General features: G+C 37.0%; 1 protein-coding gene across 1 annotated transcript in view; it reads left to right on the top strand.

Annotated features, from left to right (window-relative positions):
* Positions 1-27,172, top strand: part of ARG1 (arginase 1) — a 71,642-nt gene that overhangs the window by 5,420 nt on the left and 39,050 nt on the right. The window contains exon 2 of the mRNA XM_053710682.1: positions 24,673-24,745. Coding sequence (XP_053566657.1) covers positions 24,673-24,745 — 73 coding nt within the window. The remainder of the gene's footprint in view (positions 1-24,672; positions 24,746-27,172) is intronic.

The raw sequence follows: 27,172 nt of genomic DNA, 5'->3' as shown, positions 1-27,172 counted from the left end.
AGTTTATTTATAACTGGCCACGATTTGTTTTAATATTTGTTCACAATATAGATTAAATGGATATTATACAGACACATTTTCTATCATATAGAGAAGTTAAATATGTTAAAAAAAAAAAAGCTTAAATGGATATGATACTCAATTATTTTATTATGTACAGAATCTGAAATAGCAGCAGTTAGATGAATTAAAAATAACTTAGCATAAAAAGGCAATGCATAAGTGTTTAAATTGAAAGGGACACTAAAGTAAAAATGAAACTTTACACCTAGATTTAGAGTTTTGCGTTAGAAGGGGTGCGTTAGCTACGCATGTTTTTTTTCCCCCGCACCTTTTAAATAACGCTGGTATTTAGAGTTCTCTGAAGGGCTGCGTTAGGCTCCAAAAAGGGAGTGTACAGGCATATTTACCTCCACTGCAACTCTAAATACCAGCGTTGCTTACGGATGCGGCCAGCTTCAAAAACGTGCTCGTGCACGATTCCCCCATAGGAAACTATGGGGCAGTTTGAGCTTAAAAAAAACCTAACAAATGCAAAAAAGCAGCGTTCAGCTCCTAACGCAGCCCCATTGTTTCCTATGGGGAAACACTTCCTAAGTCTGCACCTAACACCCTAACATGTACCCCGAATCTAAACACCCCTAACCTTACACTTATTAGCCCCTAATCTGCCGTCCCCGCTATCGCTGACCCCTGCATTACACTTTTAACATCTAATCTGCCGCTCCGGACACCACCGCAACCTACATTATCCCTATGTACCCCTAATCTGCTGCCCCTAACATCGCTGACCCCTATATTATATTTATTAACCCCTAATCTGCCCCCCCCCAACGTCGCCGCTACCTACCTACACTTATTAACCCCTAATCTGCCGACCGGACCTCGCCGCCACTATAATAAATGTATTAACCCCTAAACCGCCGCACTCCCGCCTTAAAAACCCTATAATAAATAGTATTAACCCCTAATCTGCCCTCCCTAACATCGCTGACACCTAACTTTAAGTATTAACCCCTAATCTGCCGACCGGACCTCACCGCTACTATAATAAATGTATTAACCCCTAAAGCTAAGTCTAACCCTAACCCTAACACCCCCCTAAGTTAAATATAATTTTAATCTAACGAAATAAAATAAATCTTATTAAATAAATTAATAGTATTTAAAGCTAAATACTTACCTGTAAAATAAACCCTAATATAGCTACAATATAATTAATAAATACATTGTAGCTATTTTAGGATTTATATTTATTTTACAGGCAACTTTGTATTTATTTTAACTAGGTACAATAGCTATTAAATAGTTAATAACTATTTAATAGCTACCTAGTTAAAATAATTACAAAATTACCTGTAAAATAAATCCTAACCTAAGATACAAATAAACCTAACACTACACTATCAATAAATAAATTAAATAAACTACCTACAATTACCTACAATTAAATCAACTAAACTAAATTACAAAAAAACCCACTAAATTACAAAAAAAAACCCCACTAAATTACAAAAAATAAAAAAAGATTACAAGAATTTTAAACTAATTACACCTACTCTAAGCCACCTAAAAAAAATAACAAAGCCCCCCAAAATAAAAAAATGCCCTACCCTATTCTAAAATAAAAAGTTTACAGCTCTTTTACCTTACCAGCCCTTAAAAGGGCCTTTTGCGGGGCATGCCCCAAAGAATTCAGCTCTTTTGCCTGTAAAAAAACATACAATACCCCCCCCAACATTACAACCCACCACCCACATACCCCTAATCTAACCCAAACCCCCCTTAAAAAACATTAAGCCCCTGAAGATCTCCCTACCTTATCTTCACCACGCCGGGCATCACCGATCCGTCCAGAAGAGGCTCCAAAGTCTTCATCCCATCCGGCAAGAAGAGGTCCAGAAGAGGATCCGAAGTCTTCCTCCTATCTGGCAAGAAGAGGACATCCGGACCGGCAAACATCTTCATCCAAGCAGCATCTTCTATCTTCATCCATCCGACGAGGAGCGGCTCCATCTTCAAGACCTCCGGCGCGGGACATCCTCTTCTCCCGACGACTAGACGATGAATGAAGGTTCCTTTAAGGGACGTCATCCAAGATGACGTCCCTCGAATTCCGATTGGCTGATAGGATTCTATCAGCCAATTGGAATTAAGGTAGGAAAAATCTGATTGGCTGATTGAATCAGACAATCAGATTCAAGTGGATGGATGAAGATAGAAGATGTCGCTTGGATGAAGATGTTTGCTGGTCCGGATGTCCTCTACTTGCCGGATAGGAGGAAGACTTCGGAGCCTCTTTTGGACGGATCGATGATACCCGGCGTGGTGAAGATAAGGTAGGGAGATCTTCAGGGGCTTAGTGTTAGGTTTTTTAAGGGGGGTTTGGGTTAGATTAGGGGTATGTGGGTGGTGGGTTGTAATGTTGGGGGTGGTATTGTATGTTTTTTTACAGGCAAAAGAGCTGAATTCTTTGGGGCATGCCCCGCAAAAGGCCCTTTTAAGGGCTGGTAAGGTAAAAGAGCTTTTCAATTTTTATTTTAGAATAGGGTAGGGCATTTTTTTATTTTGGGGGGCTTTGAGTAGGTGTAATTAGTTTAAAATTCTTGTAATCTTTTTTTATTTTTTGTAATTTAGTGTGTTTTTTTTTTGTAATTTAGTGTTTGTTTGTTTTTGTAATTTAGTTTAGTTGATTTAATTGTAGGTAATTGTAGGTAGTTTATTTAATTTATTTATTGATAGTGTAGTGTTAGGTTTATTTGTAACTTAGGTTAGGATTTATTTTACAGGTAATTTTGTAATTATTTTAACTAGGTAGCTATTAAATAGTTATTAACTATTTAATAGCTATTGTACCTAGTTAAAATAAATACAAAGTTGCCTGTAAAATAAATATAAATCCTAAAATAGCTACAATGTAATTATTAATTATATTGTAGCTATATTAGGGTTTATTTTACAGGTAAGTATTTAGCTTTAAATAGGATTAATTTATTTAATAAGATTTATTTTATTTCGTTAGATTTAAATTATATTTAATTTAGGGGGGTGTTAGGGTTAGGGTTAGACTTAGCTTTAGGGGTTAATACATTTATTATAGTAGCGGTGAGGTCCGGTCAGCAGATTAGGGGTTAATACTTGAAGTTAGGTGTCGGCGATGTTAGGGAGGGCAGATTAGGGGTTAATACTATTTATTATAGAGTTTTTGAGGCGGGAGTGAGGCGGTTTAGGGGTTAATACATTTATTATAGTGGCGGCGAGGTCTAGGGGCTAATAAGTGTAGGTAGGTAGCGGCGACGTTGGGGGGGGGCAGATTAGGGGTTAATAAATATAATATAGGGGTCGGCGATGTTAGGGGCCGCAGATTAGGGGTACATAGGGATAATGTAGGTTGCGGTGGATTAGGGGTTAAAAAAATTATTAGAGTGGCGGCGATGTGGGGGGACCTCGGTTTAGGGGTGCATAGGTAGTTTATGGGTGTTAGTGTACTTTAGAGCACAGTAGTTAAGAGCTTTATGAACCGGCGTTAGCCCAGAAAGCTTTTAACTCCTGACTTTTTTCTGCGGCTGGAGTCTTGTCTTTAGAGTTCTAACGCTCACTTCAGCCAAGACTCTAAATACCAGCGTTAGAAAGATCCCATTGAAAAGATAGGATACGCAATTGACGTAAGGGGATCTGCGGTATGGAAAAGTCGCGGCTGGAAAGTGAGCGTTAGACCCTTTCCTGACTGACTCTAAATACCAGCGGGTGGTAAAAACCAGCGTTAGGACCCCCTAACGCTGGTTTGGACGGCTAACGCAGAACTCTAAATCTAGGCGTTAGTGATTTAGAAAGAACATGCAATTTTAAACATCTTTCCAATTTATTTCTGTCGTCTAATTTGCTTTTTTTTCTTAGCATTCTTTATTAAAAAGCATATCTAGGTAGTAGTGGCATATTTAACTATTGTGCTGCCCTAGGCACTCAAAATTCTGCAAAAAACCCACCCAGGTTTATGCCTATTTAGCCATAATATTTGTTGGTAAGGGTGCAACATGACATTTTGTTATTTTTCGTGCATTTCATTTCCAAAGTAAGGGCTAGATTACAAGTGGAGCGCTGAATTATTGTGCGCGATAATTAACCAGTCATTGCAAGTGGTTGGTTATTGCTACCACGAGCTTGTGGTAGCAATTAGTGCTCAGAAAATTAACCAGAGTTTAGATCTCTGGTTAATTTTCTAAAAGTGCCCCAAATGCCCTCAAAATAGATGGCATTATAGTTTTTTATTTTTAAAAATCTAGCTTTTTTAATAAAAAAAACTGCACTAGGAAGTTTTGGGGCTTTAAAGTAGGTGGAAGGGAGGTGTTAGAAAAAAGAAACAGCACTGAAAAGTGCCTTTACATTGCGGTCTATGGGAACTTTGTTCAGATTAAATGTTAACATAGTAAGTAATCTCTACTTGACATATCTTTCTTGTTGCACTGAAACAGCAGCACCTCTATCCACAATAAATTCTAGTGCTTACTGGAACCTAAATAAAATATAATCTTTATTGTTACCTTTTGACTCCGAGCATTACAGTATTTAGTCTCATGGTACATTGTATTGGAAAAGGCACAAATTGACATTCTCAAGAGGTTAAACACTATATTGATATTTAGCTTTGTTGTCAGTCATATTTTATGGACTTTTGACGTAAAAGAAACTTATGCCTTTACCAATACAATGTACCATGAGACTAAATACTGCAATGCTCGGAGTCAAAAGGTGACAATAAAGATTATACTTTATTTAGGTTTCAGTAAGCACTAGAATTTATTGTGGACAGAGGTGGTGCTGTTTCAGTGGAACAAAAAAGATATGTCAAGTAGAGATTACTTACTATGTTACCATTTAATCTGAACAAAGTTCCCATAGACCGCAATGTAAAGGCACTTTTCAGTGCTGTTTCTTTTTTCTAACACCTCCCTTCCACCTACTTTAAAGCCCCAAAACTTCCTAGTGCAGTTTTTTTTATTAAAAAAAAGCTAGATTTTTAAAAATAAAAAACTATAATGCCATCTATTTTGAGGGCATTTGGGGCACTTTTAGAAAATTAACCAGAGATCTAAACTCTGGTTAATTTTCTGAGCACTAATTGCTACCACAAGCTCGTGGGAAGCAATAACCAACCACTTGCAATGACTGGTTAATTATCGCGCACAATAATTCAGCGCTCCACTTGTAATCTAGCCCTTTCTTTGGAAATGAAATGCACGAAAAATAACAAAATGTCATGTTGCACCCTTACCAACAAATATTATGGCTAAATAGGCATAAACCTGGGTGGGTTTTTTGCAGAATTTGGAGTGCCTAGGGCAGCACAATAGTTAAATATGCCACTACTACCTAGATATGCTTTTTAATAAAGAATGCTAAGAAAAAGAAGCAAATTAGACGACAGAAATAAATTGGAAAGATGTTTAAAATTGCATGTTCTTTCTAAATCACTCTCCATAGCGCTACCTTTACGAGTTACTGAAAAGCCTCCTTGTGCTGTGCCTTATGGTGCGTTAAGCTCAATACCGCACAAAAGCCAAGGGCTGATTTGACGTGCTTGTGTACTCTTTCCCTCATAGACATCAAATGCCCCTTTAGGAGAAATGGGTAGTTTAGGATTTTTTAGAGTTAGGTTTTTTATATTGGGGGATTGGTTGGGTGGGGGGGTTACTTTTAGGGGGGAACTTAGTAATTTTTTTAGGGAAAAGAGCTGTTTAACTTAGGGTAATGCCCTTCAAAAGGCCCTTTTAAGTGCTATTGGTAGTTTATTGTAGGTTAGGAGGTGTTTTATTTTTATAGGGCTATTAGATTAGGTGTAATTGTTTTTATTTTTGATAATTTTGTTTATTATTTTTTTGTAAGCTTAGATTTTTTAAATTTGTTAGATTTTTTAATTGGTATTTTTTTTAATTTTATTAGAATAGTTATAATAGGTTAATTTATATATAAGTTTTTATTTATTTTAAGATAGTTATATTTTAATTTAAAATTAGGGGGGTGTTAGGTTTAGGGGTTAATAGTCTAATTTAGTAGTTACGATGTGGGGGCTGGAGGTTTAGGGGTTAATACTTTATTATAGTGTTGAAAATGTCGGTTTAGGGGCTAATAACTTTTATTAGTGTCAGCAATGTTGGGGAGCGGCAGAATAGGGGTTTATAATTATATTTAGTGTCGGTGATGTTGGGGAGCGGCAGATAAGGGGTTAATAGGTTTATTTAATAGTTGCGATGTGGGTGGGCGGCAGATTAGGGGTTAGTAAGTTTATTATAGTATTTGCGATGCGGGGGGGGCAGCGGTTTAGGGGTTAATAGGTAGTTTATAGGTGTTAGTGTACTTTGTAACATTTTAGTTATGAGTTTTGTGAAACATTTTTGTTACACAAAATCCATAACTACTGGTCTCAGATGGCGGTATGAATCGTGTCGGTATAGGCTGTAATGCAAGCATTTTAGCCAGACCGTACAACCTGTAATATGGCGCTATGGAAAATCCCGCACTCAAACATAATTTTTTTTGAGTGCGGAATGGACGCTGCGATGCAGGCTAAAATGCTTGCAGTATAGCTATACCGCCGCGACTCGTAGTATGTGTTCCTGGCCATTACACTGGAATTTTTCAGCGTTAATAGCCGTACCACAAAATGCGTAATCTAGCCATATGATACCATTTAATCTGAGCCTTACAGACAGCAGATGTTATCTAAATTAAAATTAAATCAATTTTTTTTTTAATGAGTGAGCCCTGAGTATTTTATTTTTTATTAGTTATTACCCAGTATGACTTGTAAACGTTATGCATCTTTATTGTAGGTTTGCAAAATATTTTACTTTGGAAATGACTTAACAAAAATGGGTGGGGCAGCACAAAACCTAAATTCTCCACTGGACAACAGCTTACAATGAAAAGGATGGTTTTATTGAGCACAGGAACATATCATTTTTTACAAAAAAAAATCTGTAAAATATTTTGAAACTTTCTGTTTTAAATGAAACAGTAACATTTTTTGAGTATACTGTCCCTTATGTAAAATTTGAAGTAAAAATAGCAGGAAGTGTACAACTGAGTTCTGGGATTCTGTTACTTACTGGTTGACAGAGACAACTCCCACAAAAAAAAAGTTGGTGTATGCAGCAAAAAGTATCCATATAAAATATGAACATATTGCAGTTACTGATACTGAGATCTACAGATATTTACACATACCTTTTTTTTAAATTAACATTAGATACCAGATAATATTCTCCACTTTATACATTTGCAGAATGGGGCAGTTCAGCCTTATTAATTTCAAACAATAATGTATTACTGTCAATAACTGATTTCCTAATCATACAAACTTGTGAGGAATAACAACAAAGAGCAATACCCATAAATAAGCTGCACTGGTTATATCCAGACGTGCATCATGCTTTACCATTTAACTTGTTTACATTCTGCATTAGTCTAAATTCTTCAAATTGCAGCATTATGGAGTAAAAGGCAAATGCTTTTTCCCATCTCTAACTTGCCCCAGGACTGCCCCTACATGTGAAAAGACATGAAATGAACTATTTATTTTCTCAGAAGTATTTGTGCTGCTGTTTAGGTCTTTACTTATCTGTATCACCTTTCCCCAGTATCACAGATAGTTTTACAGTAGCAATATTCCAGTAGCATGTTTCAGAATAGATAACGATAGTAAATTATTTGATAGAGCTTCCCTTTAGAACATTAAAGGGACAGTAAAGTCATAATTAGACATTTATGATTTAGACAGAGCATACAATTTGAAACCACTTTCCAATTTACTTCTATTATTTCATTTCCTTCCTTCTCTTGTTATCCTTTGCTGAAAAGTTTATCTAGGAAAGCTCAGGAGCAGCAAAGAACCTAGGTTCTAGCTGCTGATTGGTGGCTGCATTTGTATACCGATTGTCATTGGCTCACCCATGTGTTCCCTTAGAATCCAGTAGTGCATTGCTGCTCCTTCAACAAATGATACCAAGAGAATGAAGCAAATTTGATAATAGAAGTAAACTGGAAAGTTGTTAAAAATTGTATGTTCTACCTAAATCATGAAGAAAATGTTTGGGTTTCAAGTCCCTTTAAATCTTGAATAAATACACAGACCTCAGTAATTGAAGTAAAATATACATTTGCTGAATTTCTACAATTTCCTGGTAAAGCCATAGAGGCATATTTAAGAAATGTCTTGCGGACCTGATCCGACAGTGCGGATCAGGTCCGCAAGACATCGCTGAATGCGGAGAGCAATACGCTCTCCGCATTTAACATTGCACCAGCAGCTCACAAGAGCTGCTGGTGCAACGCCGCCCCCTGCTGACTCACGGCCAATGGGCTGCCAGCAGGGAAGTGTCAATCAACCCGATCGTACTCGATCGGGTTGATTTCTGGCGATGTCTGTCCGCCTGCCCAGAGCAGGCGGACAGGTTATGGAGCAGCGGTCTTTGTGACCGCTGCTTCATAACTGCTGTTTCTGGCGAGTCTGAAGACTCGCCAGAAACACGGGCCGTCAAGCTCCTTTCGGAGCTTGATAGATATGCCCCAGTGTCATCAAACATAAAGGATGTAAATGTTTTATGATTGAATCATATTATGAATCATAATACACAAATTAATCTGTGTAGTGATTACACATGTTGTACGTGAACAATTCAGCATGCTAACATAGTAAATGGGACAACTATTTTTGGTGTTTTTTTTACGTTTCACATAATATAGTCCATAAAAATATAAAATAATTTATTTACCTGTTTTTTTTTCTATATATTTTTGTTATATATGTGTTCAAAAAAGGAGACTTAAAGGGACTGTAAAGTTAAATGAAATGTTCATGATTTAGATAGAACATGCAATTTTAAATAACTTTACAACATACTTCTATGATGACATTTTCTTTGTTCACTTGGTATCCTTTGTTGAAGAGTAAACTAGGTACAAAAGGAGGAATTCACAAAACTCAAGATATTTTGGCCTCTAGTTATCAAGCCGTCAACCTCAAATACGCTGGAATTCCGCAGCGTATTTGTGGCGAGGCTTATTCGCCTAAGTTATCAAGCCCTTCACACCGGCAAAAGTAGAATTTAGTGACGTAAGCTTCGATCCGCCGGACTCAGTCCGACACAGATTGATTCTTACGTCACTCCAGATGTTCCACACACAAGTTCGGCACTATCTGACTACTTTTGCTAGTTATCAAAAAACTAGTAGGTACGCTCGGCACTTTTCTGGCCCAGCGTACCTGGTTTTCAATCTGCCGCCCTGGAGGCGGCGGATCCCATAGGAATCAATGGGAGTCTGACCATAGCGAAAGTTCATGTTCGCTGCTGCCAGATATCCCATTGATTCCTATGGGAGATGTCTACACCTAACACCCTAACATGTACCCCAAGTCTAAACACCCCTAATCTGTCCCCCCCTACACCGCCGCAACTAAATAAATGTATTATCCCCTAAACCGCCGCTCCCGGAGCCCACCGCCACTCTAATAAACTTATTAACCCCTAAACCGCCACTCCCGGACCCCGCCGCCACTATAATAAATATGTCAACCCCTAAACCGCTGCTCCCGGAGCCCACCGCCACTCTAATAAACTGATTAACCTGCTAAACCGCCGCTCCCGGACCCCGCCGCCACCTATATTAAACGTATTAACCCCTAATCTGCCCCCCTACACCGTCGCCACCTACAATAAAATTATTAACCCCTATCCTGCCCCCCCCTACACCGCCGCAACTATAATAAAATTATTAACCCCTAAACCTAAGTGTAACCCTAACCCTAACACCCCCCTAACTTAAATATTAATTAAATACATCTAAATATTGTAACTCTTATTAACTAAATTAATCCTATTTAAAACTAAATACTTACCTTTAAAATAAACCCTAATATAGCTACAATATAAATAATAATTATATTGTAGCTATTTTAGGATTTATTTTTATTTTACAGGCAAATTTCAATTTATTTTAAATAGGTACAATAACTATTAAATAGTTATTAACTATTTAATAGCTACCTAGTTAAAATAAAGAGATATTTACCTGTAAAATAAAAACTAACCTAAGTTACAATTACACCTAACACTACACTATCATTAAATAAATTATTCCTATTTAAAACTAAATACTTACCTGTAAAATAAACCCTAAGATAGATACAATGTAATTAATAATTACATTGTAGCTATTTTAGGATTTATATTTATTTTACAGGAAACTTTGTATTTATTTTAGCTAGTTAGAATAGTTATTAAATAGTTATTAACTATTTAATAACTACCTAGCTAAAAGAAATACAAATTTACCTGTAAAATAAATCCTAAGCTAAGTTACAATTAAACCTAACACTACACTATCATTAAATTAATAAAACAAATTACCTAAAAATAACTACAATTAAATACAATTAAATAAACTAACTAAAGTACAAAAAATAAAAAAAACGTAGTTACAAAAATTCTGATCGGAACAGCCAATAGAATGCAAGCTCAATCTGATTGGCTGATTGGATCAGCCAATCCGATTGAACTTCAATCTGCTTGGTCGATTTAATCAGCTTTTTCCTACCTTAATTCCGATTGGCTGATAGAATCCTATCAGCCAATCGGAATTCGAGGGACGTCATCTTGGATGACGTCACTTAAAGGAACCGTCATTTGTCGTTCAGTCGTCGGTGGAAGAAGATGGCTCCGCGTCGGCTCGTCTGAAGATGGCTCCACTCCGCTCCAGATGGATGAAGATTGATGAAGATGCCGCCTGGATGATGACTTCAATCGGATGGAAGACTTCTTCAGCGCCCCTTGGATGATGACTTCAGTCGGATGGAAGACTTCTTCAGCACCCCTTGGATGAAGACTTCGGCCGCTGCGGATCTCCTCTTCTGTTCCATCGGTGGTCGGCTGGCTGAAGACAGCTAAAGGTAGGATGATCTTCAGGGGGGTAGTGTTAGGTTTATTTAAGGGGGGTTTGGGTTAGATTAGGGTTATGTGGGTGGTGGGTTTTAATGTTGGGGGGTTGTATATTTTTTTACAGTCAAAAGAGCTGAATTCTTTGGGGCATGCCCCGCAAAAGGCTCTTTTAAGGGCTGGTAAGGTAATAGAGCTGTTAACTTTTTAATGTAGAATAGGGTAAGGCATTTTTTTATTTTGGGGGGCTTTGTTATTTTATTAGGGGCTTAGATTAGGTGTAAGTAGCTTAAAATTGTTGTAATATTTTTTAAATGTTTGTAACTTATTTTTTTTATTTTTTGTACTTTAGTTAGTTTATTTAATTGTATTTAATTGTAGTTATTTGTAGGTAATTTATTTTATTAATTTAATGATAGTGTAGTGTTAGGTTTAATTGTAACTTAGTTTAGAATTTATTTTACAGGTAAATTTGTATTTCTTTTAGCTAGGTAGTTATTAAATAGTTAATAACTATTTAATAACTATTCTAACTAGCTAAAATAAATACAAAGTTACCTGTAAAATAAATATAAATCCTAACGGCTAGATTTAGAGTTCTGCGGCCAAAGGGGTGCGTTAGCTACGCATGCTTTTTTCCCCCCGCACCTTTTAAATACCGCTGGTATAGGCGTATAGGCATATTTACCGCCACTGCAACTCTAAATACCAGCGGTGCTTACGGACGCGGCCAGCTTAAAAAACGTGCTCGTGCACGATTCCCCCATAGGAAACAATGGGGCAGTTTGAGCTGGAAAAAAATCTAACACCTGCAAAAAAGCAGCGTTCAGCTCCTAACGCAGCCCCATTGTTTCCTATGGGGAAACACTTCCTAAGTCTGCACCTAACACCCTAACATGGATCCCGAGTCTAAACACCCCTAACCTTACACTTATTAACCCCTAATCTGCTGTCCCCGCTATCGCTGACCCCTGCATTATACTATTAACCCCTAATCTGCCGCTCCGTACACCGCCGCAACCTACGTTATCCCTATGTACCCCTAATCTGCTGCCACTAACACCGCCGACCCCTATATTATATTTATTAACCCCTAATCTGCCGCCCCCAACGTCGCTGCCACCTACCTACAATTATTAACCCCTAATCTGCCGACCGGACTTCACCGCTACTATAATAAAGTTATTAACCCCTAATCCGCCTCACTCCCGCCTCAATAACCCTACAATAAATAGTATTAACCCCTAATCTGCCCTCCCTAACATCACCGACACCTAACTTCAAGTATTAACCCCTAATCTGCCGACCGGACCTCACCACTACTCTAATAAATTTATTAACCCCTAAAGCTAAGTCTAACCCTAACACACCCCTAAGTTAAATATAATTTTTATCTAACGAAATAAATTAACTCTTATTAAATAAATTATTCCTATTTAAAGCTAAATACTTACCTGTAAAATAAACCCTAATATAGCTACAATATAAATAATAATTATATTGTAGCTATTTTAGGATTAATATTTATTTTACAGGCAACTTTGTATTTATTTTAACCAGGTACAATAGCTATTAAATAGTTAATAACTATTTAATAGCTACCTAGTTAAAATAATTACAAAATTACCTGTAAAATAAATCCTAACCTAAGTTACAATTAAACCTAACACTACACTATCAATAAATTAATGAAATAAAATACCTACAATTATCTACAATTAAACCTAACACTACACTATCAATAAATTAATTACATAAAAATACCTACAAATAAATACAATTAAATAAACTAACTAAAGTACAAAAAATAAAAAAAGAACTAAGTTACAAAAAAAATAATAATTTACAAACATTATAAAATATTACAACAATTTTAAGCTAATTACACCTACTCTAAGCCCCCTAATAAAATAACAAAGCCCCCAAAAATAAAAAAATGCCCTACCCTATTCTAAAATAAAAATTGAAAAGCTCATTTACCTTACCAGCCTTTAAAAGGGCCTTTTGCGGGGCGTGCCCCAAAGAATTCTGCTCTTTTGCCTGAAAAATAAAAACATACAATACCCCCCCCAACATTACAACCCACCACCCACATACCCCTAATTTAACCCAAACCCCGCTTAAATAAACCTAATACTAAGCCCCTGAAGATCTCCCTACCTTATCTTCACCACGCCGGGTATCACCGATCCGTCCAGAAGAGGCTCCGAAGTCTTCATCCAAGCCCAAGTGGGGGCTGAAGAGGTCCATCATCCAGCTGAAGTCTTGATCCAAGCGGGGGCTGAAGAGATCCATCATCCGGCTGAAGTCTTGATCCAAGCGGGGGCTGAAGAGGTCCATCATCCGGCTGAAGTCTTCTATCAAGCGGCATCTTCAATCTTCTTTCTTCCGGATCCATCTTCATCCCGCCGACGCGGAACATCCATCCTGGCCGACGACTTCCCGACAAATGATGGTTCCTTTAAGGGACGTCATCCAAGATGGCGTCCCTCAAATTCCGATTGGCTGATAGGATTCTATCAGCCAATCGGAATTAAGGTAGGAAAATTCTGATTGGCTAATGGAATCAGCCAATCAGATTGAACTCACATTCTATTGGCTGTTCCGATCAGCCAATAGAATGCGAGCTCAATCTGATTGGCTGATTGGATCAGCCAATCGGATTGAACTTTGAATCTGATTGGCTGATTCCATCAGCCAATCAGAATTTTCCTACCTTAATTCCTATTGGCTGATAGAATCCTATCAGCCAATCGGAATTCAAGGGACGCCATCTTGTCGGGAAGTCGTCGGCCAGGATGGATGCTCCACGTAGGCGGGATGAAGATGGATCCGGAAGAAAGAAGATTGAAGATGCCGCTTGATAGAAGACTTCTGCCCGATGATGGACCTCTTCAGCCCCTGCTTGGATCAAGACTTCAGCCGGATGATGGATCTCTTCAACCCCCACTTGGATCAAGACTTCAGCCGGATGATGGATCTCTTCAGCCCAATGATGCACCTCTTCAGCCCCCGCTTGGGCTTGGATGAAGACTTCGGAGCCTCTTCGGTGATACCCAGCGTGGTGAAGATAAGGTAGGGAGATCTTCAGGGGCTTAGTGTTAGGTTTATTTAAGGGGGGGTTGGGTTAGATTAGGGGTATGTGGGTGGTGGGTTGTAATGTTGGGGGGGTGGGTTTTTTTTTGTACTTTAGTTGATTTAATTGTAGGTAATTGTAGGTAGTTTATTTAATTTATTTATTGATAGTGTAGTGTTAGGTTTATTTGTAACTTAGGTTAGGATTTATTTTACAGGTAATTTTGTAATTATTTTAACTAGGTAGCTATTAAATAGTTATTAACTATTTAATAGCTATTGTACCTGGTTAAAATAAATACAAAGTTGCCTGTAAAATAGATATTAATCCTAAAATAGCTACAATATAATTATTATTTATATTGTAGCTATATTAGGGTTTATGTTACAGGTAAGTATTTAGCTTTAAATAGGATTAATTTATTTAATAAGAAATAATTTATTTAGTTAGATAAAAATTATATTTAACTTAGGGGGGTGTTAGTGTTAGACTTAGCTTTAGGGGTTAATAACTTTATTATGGTAGTGGTGAGGTCCGGTCGGCAGATTAGGGGTTAATAATTGTAGGCAGGTGGCGGCGACATTGGGGGCGGCAGATTAGGGGTTAATAAATATAATATAGGGGTCGGCGGTGTTAGGGGCAGCAGATTAGGGGTACATAGGGATGACATAGGTTGTGGCGGTGTGCGGTCGGCAGATTAGGGGTTAAAAAAATGTATTAGAGTGGCGGCGGTGTGGGGGGGCCTCGGTTTAGGGGTACATAGGTAGTTTATGGGTGTTAGTGTACTTTAGAGCACAGTAGTTAAGAGCTTTATGAACCGGCGTTAGCCCAGAAAGCTCTTAACTCCTGGCTTTTCTTTGCGGCTGGAGTCTTGTTGTTATATTTCTAACGCTCACTTCAGCCAAGACTCTAAATACCAGCGTTAGAAAGATCCCATTGAAAAGATAGGATACGCAAATGGCGTTGGGGGGTCTGCGGTATGGAAAAGTCGCGGCTGCAAAGTGAGCGTTAGACCCTTTCATGACTGACTCTAAATACCAGCCGGCGGCCAAAACCAGCGTTAGGAGCCCCTAACGCTGGTTTTGACGGCTAACGCAGAACTCTAAATCTAGGCATAAGATAGCTACAATGTAATTATTAATTACATTGTAGCTATCTTAGGGTTTATTTTACAGGTAAGTATTTAGTTTTAAATAGGAATAATTTATTTAATGATAGTGTATTGTTAGGTGTAATTGTAACTTAGGTTAGTTTTTATTTTACAGGTAAATTTCTCTTTATTTTAACTAGGTAGCTATTAAATAGTTAATAACTATTTAATAGCTATTGTACCTATTTAAAATAAATTGAAATTTGCCTGTAAAATAAAAATAAATCCTAAAATAGCTACAATATAATTATTATTTATATTGTAGCTATATTAGGGTTTATTTTAAAGGTAAGTATTTAGTTTTAAATAGGATTAATTTGGTTAATAAGAGTTATAATATTTAGATGTATTTAATTAATATTTAAGTTAGGGGGGTGTTAGGGTTAGGGTTAGACTTAGGTTTTTAGGGGTTAATAATCTTATTATAGTTGCGGCGGTGTAGGGGGGGCAGGATAGGGGTTAATAAATTTATTATAGGTGGCGACGGTGTAGGGGGGATGATTAGGGGTTAATAAGTTTAATATAGGTTGCAGCGGGGTCCGGGATCGGCGGTTTAGTGGTCAAACAATTTATTTAGTTGCGGTGGGGTACGGGATCGGCAGGATAGGGGTTAATAAATTTATTATAGGTGGCGGCGGTATGGGGGGGCAGGATAGGGGTTAATAGGTATTATGTAGGTGGCGGCGGGGTCCGGGAGCGTCGGTTTAGGGGTTAATCAGTTTATTAGAGTGGCGGTGGGCTCAGGGAGCGGCGGTTTAGGGGTTAATACGATTATAAGAGTTGCGGCGGGGTCTAGGAGCGGCGGTTTAGGGGTTAATAACTTTATTTAGTTGCGGGGGGCTCCGGGGGCGCCGGTATAGGGGGTAGAACAGTATAATTAGTGTAAGTGCTTAGTGACAGCTTGTCAATAAAGCTGTCAAAAAGCCAAAGAGCAGCGAGATCGGATGAGTGATAACAATCACAGTCCGCTGCTCATCGCCCCGTACTTAGTGCGCGGCTTTTTGACAGGTTTTATGATAACTTTAGCGAGATTTTTCAGGTCCGCGGCAGCGATGGTAGGCGAGCTTAGGCGGGCATATTGGCCCGGCGAAGGCAGGTAAGTAGACACGTTGATAACTAGGCCTCATAGAATCAGTAACATGTATTCTGCTACCTGCACTTGCACAAACTATATACGTCAGAATTTGTGGGCAGGTCTGCATGACTAGATAAGTGAGAACACAACTGGCCCCAAATTATCTTTGAGAAAGCTGCAGTTGGGCGTGAAACATGTCAGATGACATAACAGATGCTTTACCGCTGCACTGTGAGTTTGTCTTCATCAATTTTAATGCATACTGAATAAATTTTGCTAAGTTTTATTTAAGGCTTGTGCATAGTGTTTGTTGTACCTTGCGGACTTCAATTGTGACCTTCTCGAGTATAGGGAATCCCTTCTTTTTTACTGTGAATCAGTTCACCCGCTGACTCGCTAGAGGTAGTGACGTCATCCCCCTGGGTACTTCTTTTATGGCGCTGAAGGCGCCGCCATTTTTTTCTCCACAAGTTAAGGTACTACTACAATTTATTAGATATGCATCTGTAAACCCCTCACCTCTCTCTCTCTCGTAAACTAGACTGATATGTGTGCACATTTCTTTAGCAGTTTATGGCAGCCGTTTGCAACAATGTATAACATTGCAATAGAATCACGTTTTTCATTGTTTTCTATTTTACAAATTGATAAATTAGTAAATAAATAGAAGATACTAGATGCTTACACATCATCTCTTTATGATTGTTAATTCTCTGATAACTGTAAAGTGGGATAAAAATACTTGAATAATTAAAAGGAAAAAAAGAGGCCTTAAATGGATAGGAAAGTCAAAATTAAAGACAGGATTCAGATAGAGCATCTAATTTTAAGACACTTTTATGTTGAAATCATTTATATTAGGTTCTTGAAAAGAAAAGTACATTAGGTAACAATCTTGCAATATATATCAGTAATTTCAATTTATCTTATTACATAGCTACATTCTCATTAATCAATGCACACAGTTACATCATCTGAAGTCTATACTTAATGATCATATTCATATGAAAAAATATATACAGGTAATGCCTTTCTTATCTAAGTTGATCCATAACCTGTCTTAAATGGAATAGTGTCAAGAAAATAAAGAACGGTTATTTTATTGGGCAAGTATTCCTGATTTGTTTATTTGCAAGTTGTACCCCAATAATGGGGAAAATAAGAAAGTGATCAGTGTAATAGAGAAGAAGAAGAGAAGGAAAATAAATAAATAAATATATAAGATAGATGCTTATCTCTCTTTTTTTTTATTTATTGTTTACTCTCCGTCAAGGTTTTCCTGTCAGACCACCGAATTTTTCAACGGAAATGCTATTCCCTGAAGTTGTTGTTTCCTGTATCTCCACCCTATCATAAATATCTGTAAAATGTTTGTTTAATGTTGTGCTTCATACATTATCCAATAGAACAAAGTTTATTATTATTATTATTATTGGTTATTTGTAGAGAGCCAGCAGATTCTGCAGCGCTATAAACATAGGCGGTATACAAGGTAACATTTATAGGGATCAAATGGGTAGAGGGCACTGCCGAGAGTCGCACTGTTTTAGTCAGCTCTTATGAAGGTGTTCTGCAAACAGTTGGGCTCTTAGGCTTACATGCTAAGGGGGTTCATGGCAGATATCAATGGAGGAGAGGAACTGGTATAAAGAAAGGTTAGTGTAGGTTGTATGCATCCCTGAACAGTAGAGTCTTTAGGGAGCACTTGAAGCTTTCAAAACTAGGGGAGAGTCTTGTGGAGCGAGGCAGAGAGTTCTACAAGATGGGAGCCAGTCTGGAGAAATCCTGTAAACGGGAATGTAAGGAGGTAACAAGAGAGGAGGAGAGTAGGAAGTTGTGAGCAGAGCGAAGAGGACGGGAGGGAGAGTGTCTGGAGACAAGGTCTGAGATATAGGGGGGAGCAGTGCAATGGAGGGCCTTGTATGTCAGAGTCAGAATTTTGTGTTTAATCCTGGAGGCAAGAGGAAGCCGGTTAAGGTATTGGCAGAGAGGTGCAGTAGATGAAGAGTGACATGTAAGGAAGATGAGCCTGGCAGAGACATTCATTATGGAGCTAGGATCTAGGTGCTAGGCAGCAGCTAGGGTGACTAGAGAGGACGGAGCTGCAGTAGTCGAGGCAGGAAAGGATGAGAGAGTGGATTAAAATCTTCTGTCTTGTTTAAGGAAATGCGTAATTTTAGAGATGTTTTAAAGGTGGAAGCAGCAGGTTTTAGCCAAGGAATGAATGTGAGGAGTGAAAGAAAGATCTGAGTCAAATGTGACCCCAAGACATCGGGCATGCGTGGTAGGGGTAATGATGGAGTTGTTGACAGTTATAGAGAGATAGTGGTGGAGATTTTAGAAGAAGGATGGAAAATAAATAGCTCAGTTTTAGAGAGATATAGCTTAAGGTAGTGAGAGGACATCCAGGAAGAGATGTGAGAAAGAGAGTAAGTTTTTTGGAAAATTGTGTCTTGCATAAAGGCTGCGTGTTCATACATGTGATAAAAAGCTTTTATGTTATTGATAATTTCGTCCCACACAGGGGGTCCTTCTTTCCATTTAAGACACTTTAATATTCACAATATTTTCAAATGTGCTTCGTTCTCTTGGTCTCTCTTGTTAAAAATGAATACACACATATCCTACGCCAGTGGGAGCTAACTGCTGATTGGTGCCTGCACACATTTATCTCTTGTGATTGGCTAACTAGATGTGTTCAGCTAGCTGCCAGTAGTGCAAAGCTATTCCTTCAGCAAAGGATAACAAGATAATGACGCAAATTTTAAAGTGGAAAGTTCTTTAAAATTGTATGTTCTATCCAAATCATGAAAGAAAATGTTGGGGTTTCCTATCCCTTTAAATTAGTTTTTTTTTTCTATGTAACTGTTTGCCGAAACAAAAAAGTTGCACAAAACACATCAAAAGAGCGTTACAAAGTACAGTTACACTCATATTAACACTGTCTAATAAAAAAAAATTAAAAAACATTTTGCAGAAAAAGGTTATAAATGCTCAAAGATATGAGATCTTGGGTGTTAAAAATATGTATTTGTATGTGTGTATATATATATATATATATATATATATATATATATATATATATATGTGTGTGTGTACATATGTATTTATATGTGTATACAGGGAGTGCAGAATTATTAGGCAAGTTGTATTTTTGAGGATTAATTTTATTATTGAACAACAACCATGTTCTCAATGAACCCAAAAAACTCATTAATATCAAAGCTGAATAGTTTTGGAAGTAGTTTTTAGTTTGTTTTTAGTTATAGCTATTTTAGGGGGATATCTGTGTGTGCAGGTGACTATTACTGTGCATAATTATTAGGCAACTTAACAAAAAACAAATATATACCCATTTCAATTATTTATTTTTACCAGTGAAACCAATATAACATCTCAACATTCACAAATATACATTTCTGACATTCAAAAACAAAACAAAAACAAATCAGTGACCAATATAGCCACCTTTCTTTGCAAGGACACTCAAAAGCCTGCCATCCATGGATTCTGTCAGTGTTTTGATCTGTTCACCATCAACATTGCGTGCAGCAGCAACCACAGCCTCCCAGACACTGTTCAGAGAGGTGTACTGTTTTCCCTCCTTGTAAATCTCACATTTGATGATGGACCACAGGTTCTCAATGGGGTTCAGATCAGGTGAACAAGGAGGCCATGTCATTAGATTTTCTTCTTTTATACCCTTTCTTGCCAGCCACGCTGTGGAGTACTTGGACGTGTGTGATGGAGCATTGTCCTGCATGAAAATCATGTTTTTCTTGAAGGATGCAGACTTCTTCCTGTACCACTGCTTGAAGAAGGTGTCTTCCAGAAACTGGCAGTAGGACTGGGAGTTGAGCTTGACTCCATCCTCAACCCGAAAAGGCCCCACAAGCTCATCTTTGATGATACCAGCCCAAACCAGTACTCCACCTCCACCTTGCTGGCGTCTGAGTCGGACTGGAGCTCTCTGCCCTTTACCAATCCAGCCACGGGCCCATCCATCTGGCCCATCAAGACTCACTCTCATTTCATCAGTCCATAAAACCTTAGAAAAATCAGTCTTGAGATATTTCTTGGCCCAGTCTTGACGTTTCAGCTTGTATGTCTTGTTCAGTGGTGGTCGTCTTTCAGCCTTTCTTACCTTGGCCATGTCTCTGAGTATTGCACACCTTGTGCTTTTGGGCACTCCAGTGATGTTGCAGCTCTGAAATATGGCCAAACTGGTGGCAAGTGGCATCTTGGCAGCTGCACGCTTGACTTTTCTCAGTTCATGGGCAGTTATTTTGCGCCTTGGTTTTTCCACACGCTTCCCTGTTGACTATTTTGAATGAAACGCTTCATTGTTCGATGATCACGCTTCAGAAGCTTTGCAATTTTAAGAGTGCTGCATCCCTCTGTAAGATATCTCACTATTTTTGACTTTTCTGAGCCTGTCAAGTCCTTCTTTTGACCCATTTTGCCAAAGGAAAGGAAGTTGCCTAATAATTATGCACACCTGATATAGGGTGTTGATGTCATTAGACCACACCCCTTCTCATTACAGAGATGCACATCACCTAATATGCTTAATTGGTAGTAGGCTTTCGAGCCTATACTGCTTGGAGTAAGACAACATGCATAAAGAGGATGATGTGGTCAAAATACTCATTTGCCAAATAATTCTGCACTCCCTGTATATGATATTTAGATGTGTATATATGTATTGACAGACATATATACACATATAAACACATAAATATATATGTACACACACACACACACACACATATATATATATATATATATATATATATATATATATATATATATATATATATATATATATATATATATATATGTGTGTGTGCACTAGAGCCCTTTGTCATTAAGTAGATGAAAACATGTATAAACATATTTATACTATATTCATATTTAATATAGATTTTAACAATGTATTTACTTTAAATATTTCACATTTTCTAATGTGAATATGCTATGTTGTTTGCGCAATGTTTTTTTTTTTCTCCATCGACTTCTATGCGGAATGCGAAAATGCGATGGTGTTTGCTGGATCTCGGTGTTTTTTTCGACTTTATTTTCTCCATTGATTTCTATGGGGGAATACATGCACGCGCATGCAAAAAGTTAGGATTTTTGCGCTAGTTGGGTTGCCGCTTGTGCAAAATATGTTTTTTTAAACTTGTAATATGAACGCAACCCGACTAGCGCAAAAAGCTTAACTCTAGCTGAGTTTTCACGATCGTGAAAAAAACAAATATCGCACCACTTTTAATCTAGCCCTAAATATTTTCTACATCCTGGGCTGTGAGAGAAGAAGACAATGGGTTTAAAGTATAACATTCCATTTTTGATAGTTACAAATAATATGTGGTCAAAATAATAGTATGGAGCAGAGGATAAGTTAAAGTTTTTGGCCCAGATTCAAATCTGTTCAATAGGTTACTGAGGGTCCCCATTGTAAAGGCCAGATTATGCTAAAAATATTTGAGCATCGATTCACCTATCTTTGCCAGCTTTTCAGAAGTGTGCCTTCCTGCCATTTGCTCCGATAGTTCCATGAGGTGCTAAATACACTATACATTTGACATTAAACAAGAACCACTAGCAATAATTACACCTACAACACTTAGAAAACACACTTGAAAAATGTTTTTGTAATTGTCAAAGACTGGCATGTCTGTATTACTTTAGCAAACTAGTCTCGCTGGCTAGAAGGAAAGGTGTCTATAGAGGGGCTGGGGTACATTATGGAGGCATAGGTGGAATTTGTCACATACCCCTCAGCCCAGCAGGTGATAGTAAAGAATCATGTGACAGCTATTAGCCAATCACAGACTCATATATGTATCCACTGTGAACTTTTGTTCATGCTCAGTGGTAGCTGGTGTCTCAGAAAGTGTGCATATAAACAGTCTTTGCACATTTGATAATGGAAGTAAATTGGAAAGTATCTTAAAAATCCATGCTCTATCTGAATCATGAAAGTTTAATTTTGACTTTAGTGTCTATTTAATGAAGACTCTATTGCCCCTGTATCTTCTCCGGTTCTACCTCGCTATTTTAAAGCTGACAAGGTTGTCACTGTTTTCTAGTTTGTTATTTTTGCATATGTCAATATGAACTGTTCTACAAAAGGTGTGTTTTGCATGTTAATTAGTTTGTTCTGTAAGGTTTTGAAGATGTTTTTTGTAATGGTGGTATACTTTACAGTGGAACTCATACTATAAGCCAAGAAGTGAATGTTTATTAGATACACGCAACTCCATTGATAATAATGGAGCTTGGCTTACAACTGGCAGCTCAAATCTTTATGAATTCCACCATTTTTTAGTTGTGATGTTTTTCCATGAGATATTGGCTTTAGGAATATGTTGTATTGAGTCTAAAGCACTAAACATTAAACAGTAAATTTGGACGTAATAGTTCAGTGGGGTAGAAATCACCTCAAGAGTGCACAGCAGTCATTCTATTCTTTCCTGGTTGCTTTAAGATTCTTTTCTCTTAATCCTGTAGCACTACAAAAAGAATTTGAAGAATGCTTTTTTCAGTTACAGCTTCCAGTTACAGTATTACATCACATAGTTAGTTGTCTTGTTTTTAAATGTCTCCTTTAGATAACAAACACACACATATACACACACATATACACATACACACACACACACATATATACATGCAAACACACACATATACACACACACACACATATATACACACACATATACACATACACACACATATACATATACACATGCAAACACACACATATACACACATATACACACACACACACATATACACACACACATACACACACACATATACATATACACATGCAAACACACACAAATATACACACACACACACATATACACACACACATACACACGTATACACATACACACACATATACATATACACATGCAAACACACACATATACACACATATACACACACACACACATATACACACACACATACACACACACATATACATATACACATGCAAACACACACAAATATACACACACACACACATATACACACACACATACACACGTATACACATACACACACATATACATATACACATGCAAACACATGCAAACACACACAAATATACACACACACATATACACACGTATACATATACACAAGCAAACACACATTTATACACATATACACACACATATACATACACACACACACATATACATATACACATGCAAACACACACATACATACACTTATACACACACACATATACATATACACATGCAAACACACACATACACATATACACAAACACATACACACAGGTATACACATACACATACGCACACACACATATACATATACACACACACACACACACACATATACATCCGTATACACATACACACACACACATATACACATGCAAACACACACATACACATATACACAAACACATACACACAGGTATACACATACACATACACATAAATACATTCACACACACACGTATGCACATACACACACACACATATACATATGCATACACACACATATACACATACACATGCATATACATATACACATGCATACACACACTTATACACATACATACATATATACATACACACACATATACACACACATATCCACACACACACATACAAATACACACACATATACACAGACAAATATATACACACACATTTACTCATACACATTTAAACACACACATATACACATACACACACATATACAGACACACAAATACACATATATACACATACACACACACATTTCTCCCAATATTCGTTGGCTACACTATTCGGTATTCGGTTCATTTTAAACAAAACAAATACTGAATATTCATAGAACATTTACATTCGTTTTCGCTAAATGATTGTGAATGTTTCTAAGCTACAGGTGAAAAATTAATCTTACTTGTAGTTACTTTTAAAAGAGCCCCAGCCACACTAATAGGAGGCTTAGCAGGGCAGCTACCATGGTCTGCGCTTAAAGACCTTCGCCTTGAGTGCAGGTCCTAGGATCTACTGCACTAAGGCCTATTAGCAAAGCAGGGCTCTTTGAAGAAGAGGACTGGGTTTGCGCGGCTCTCCAGCGCGTTAAAGGTATTTAACCATTTCAAGGAAACAAATACTATATATATATATATATATATATATACAGTATATATATATATATATATATATATATATATATATATATATATATATATATATACACACACATACCGTATATGCAATTTTTCATGCAGAACAAAAAAATGGAAAACCAAATTAAACGCTAATAACATTATGATACATCCAGATTCAAAGCTAATAACAATGAAAAACAAATTTTATTCAAGGTTTTCCTTGGCTTGTAGAAAATGGCCATTTAGTACAAATAGGTAACTTATCTAATATAGTTTTTCTTCTCTTAGCCAAAGGGCGGTGTGGAAGAAGGACCCTCACATTTGAGAAGAGCTGGATTAATTGAGAAGCTTAGAGAACTCGGTAAGGTTTAAAAGTTAAAGAGATAGTGTAATTGTCTGCTGTATTACATTCAGTTTAAAGTTAAAGAGATAGTGTAATTGTCTGCTGTATTACATTCAGTTCAAAAGTTAAAGAGATAGTTTAATTGTCTGCTGTATTACATTCAGTTTAAAGTTAAAACAGTTTCATGTAGTAGAAAAAATGTTTTTAAACTCTGTTTTTTTATGGATAACGCAAAGTTTTGTAGTACATGTCCATTTAAGTAAAAAATACTTTATTTGTCAAATAACTTCTTATTTTACTGTAGAAAATATTAGACTAAACGCGGATAGAGAATTAGTAGTGAACTGTGGTCTAGTTTACATTGCTGTTATAAACTGTGTAATAAAGTAGTAGTAACATAAATACCCCCTATAGACTTTAATAGAGATGCAACTTGTTACCACAAGTTTACACAGTTATAAACAGCAATAGAAAATAGGTCTAAGTTTCTATAACAAAACACTTATGTTGATTTCCCCTTATTTCCTAAATCTAAAGTCTATTTGCTTCACTGTTGCAGGGTGCACTCATACATAAGGCAAAAACACTCATTTGTTTCTTAGGGGTCAATTTATCAAAGACTTCGCCTGCATTCACACCCCTACAACTGCAGGTACTCACTTCCCTAACTCTTCTCCACCTCTTAGGTAGTTAATTTCAATCTCCCTAGTCTTGTCCAACCGGAGAGATTGAAAGCTCCTGCCCGTGCGTGATTAGCTGTGCGCAGGCCACAAGATGTGAGCAGTGGCAGCATATGTCCGCCGCTGTCGGCCGTAGCTTGATAAATCGACCCCTTCAAAGGAAGTATTGTGGTTTTCTAATTCACACAAATAGCCATAAACACGTGGAACATATAAAATCATAATTTGAAATTCCTTCATTGAAGTTATTATCTCCCTTTACTCCTCCGTAAATAAATGCAATAACCTTAACACTGCATTATAAATGTGATGTCTTTCTGAAAGGTGTCATAACTAAAAGGAGACTTTAAAATGAAATAAAAGTAATTTAATTCATATGTGCACATTATATCAGCAATAAAGCACTTCATTGCAAATAACAAAAAACTAAATACATGTTTAAAATGCTTTTTAAAATGTAATTTTGTTAGCAAATGTTGCATTATTTTGCATAAATAAAATTTTTTAGTGAATTACATTCTAGAGGCTCTTTAACCAGAATTACAATTTTAAATGTTTTTAAAACGTTTATTTAGCTCAAACTTAAGATCTTATTTATATATATATATATATATATATATATATGTATGTATATGTATATATATATATATATATATATATATATATATATATATATATATATTTGTTTTTTTAAACTTCATTGATGGTTGTAAAATAATTACCTTACAATAATGGGTTTGATCTTTATGTGTGTCGACAGCATTGTCAATTAAAAGGGTCATAAAGTCGAAATTAAAGTTTCATGATTCAGATAAAGCGGCCGATGTAGCGTATCATGTCCGCCGCACATCGATAAATGCTGACAGCATATGCTGTCTGCATTTATCATTGCACAAGCAGTTCTGGTGAACTGCTTGTGCAATGCCACCCCCTGCAGATTCGCGGCAAATCGGCCGCTAGCAGGGGGTGTCAATCAGCCCGATCGTATAGGATTGGGCGGATTGAAAACCGCAGCCTCAGAGGCAGCGGACAAGTTATGGAGCAGCGGTCTTTAGACTTAGGCTTCATATCTACTGATTCTGGCGAGCCTGAAGGCTCACGCGGAAACAGTGGCATAAAACTCCATTTGGAGCTTGACAATTCAGCCCCATAGCATGCAATTTCAAATTAAAAGTGCTATTGCATTGAATTGTATTGTGCATAGGGTGAATTATTCAATTCTACTGTATTAAGTGGTCCATTAAGAAAAAAAACAGAGGCCTTATAAACTATATACTTCTTTATTATAAAACTAAAACGTTAATATGTTACAGAGTTAAAAAGACATCAGAGTTGACAGCAATAACGATAAATAGGCTGATCATCTCTTCCCTACATAGAAAAGAAGCTTAGGTATTAATTTAATTTAACCTCATGATAGCCATAAGCAAATCCTGTGCAATCTTTATTTAATGCATTTCTTCAAAACCTCATTCCGCTTAAGTGATACCCTGCATATCTTTATTTACATTTGACAGGAGAGTTTGTTAGAACTACAAATTAGTTTCCATTAATGAAGTGGTAAAAAGGTGTCAAGGGAAAATTTGCTGTATAAGAAATTGGATACCACACAATAAAAAATAAAGATGTAAATTTGAAAGTTGCTAAGAATTGTATTCTCTATCTGAATCATGAAAGAAAAATAAGGCCTAGGAGGTTGGTGAAACTTGGCTGTTTAAAATCAAAAGCTTCATATTTTGGGTCTTTGTAGGCTTTTTACCTGGAT

This window comes from Bombina bombina, chromosome 4 (assembly GCF_027579735.1).
Source record: "Bombina bombina isolate aBomBom1 chromosome 4, aBomBom1.pri, whole genome shotgun sequence".
In the NCBI taxonomy this organism is placed as follows: domain Eukaryota; kingdom Metazoa; phylum Chordata; class Amphibia; order Anura; family Bombinatoridae; genus Bombina; species Bombina bombina.
Note: the sequence above shows the minus strand (reverse complement) of the source record. Positions and strands in the feature narration are given on the sequence as shown.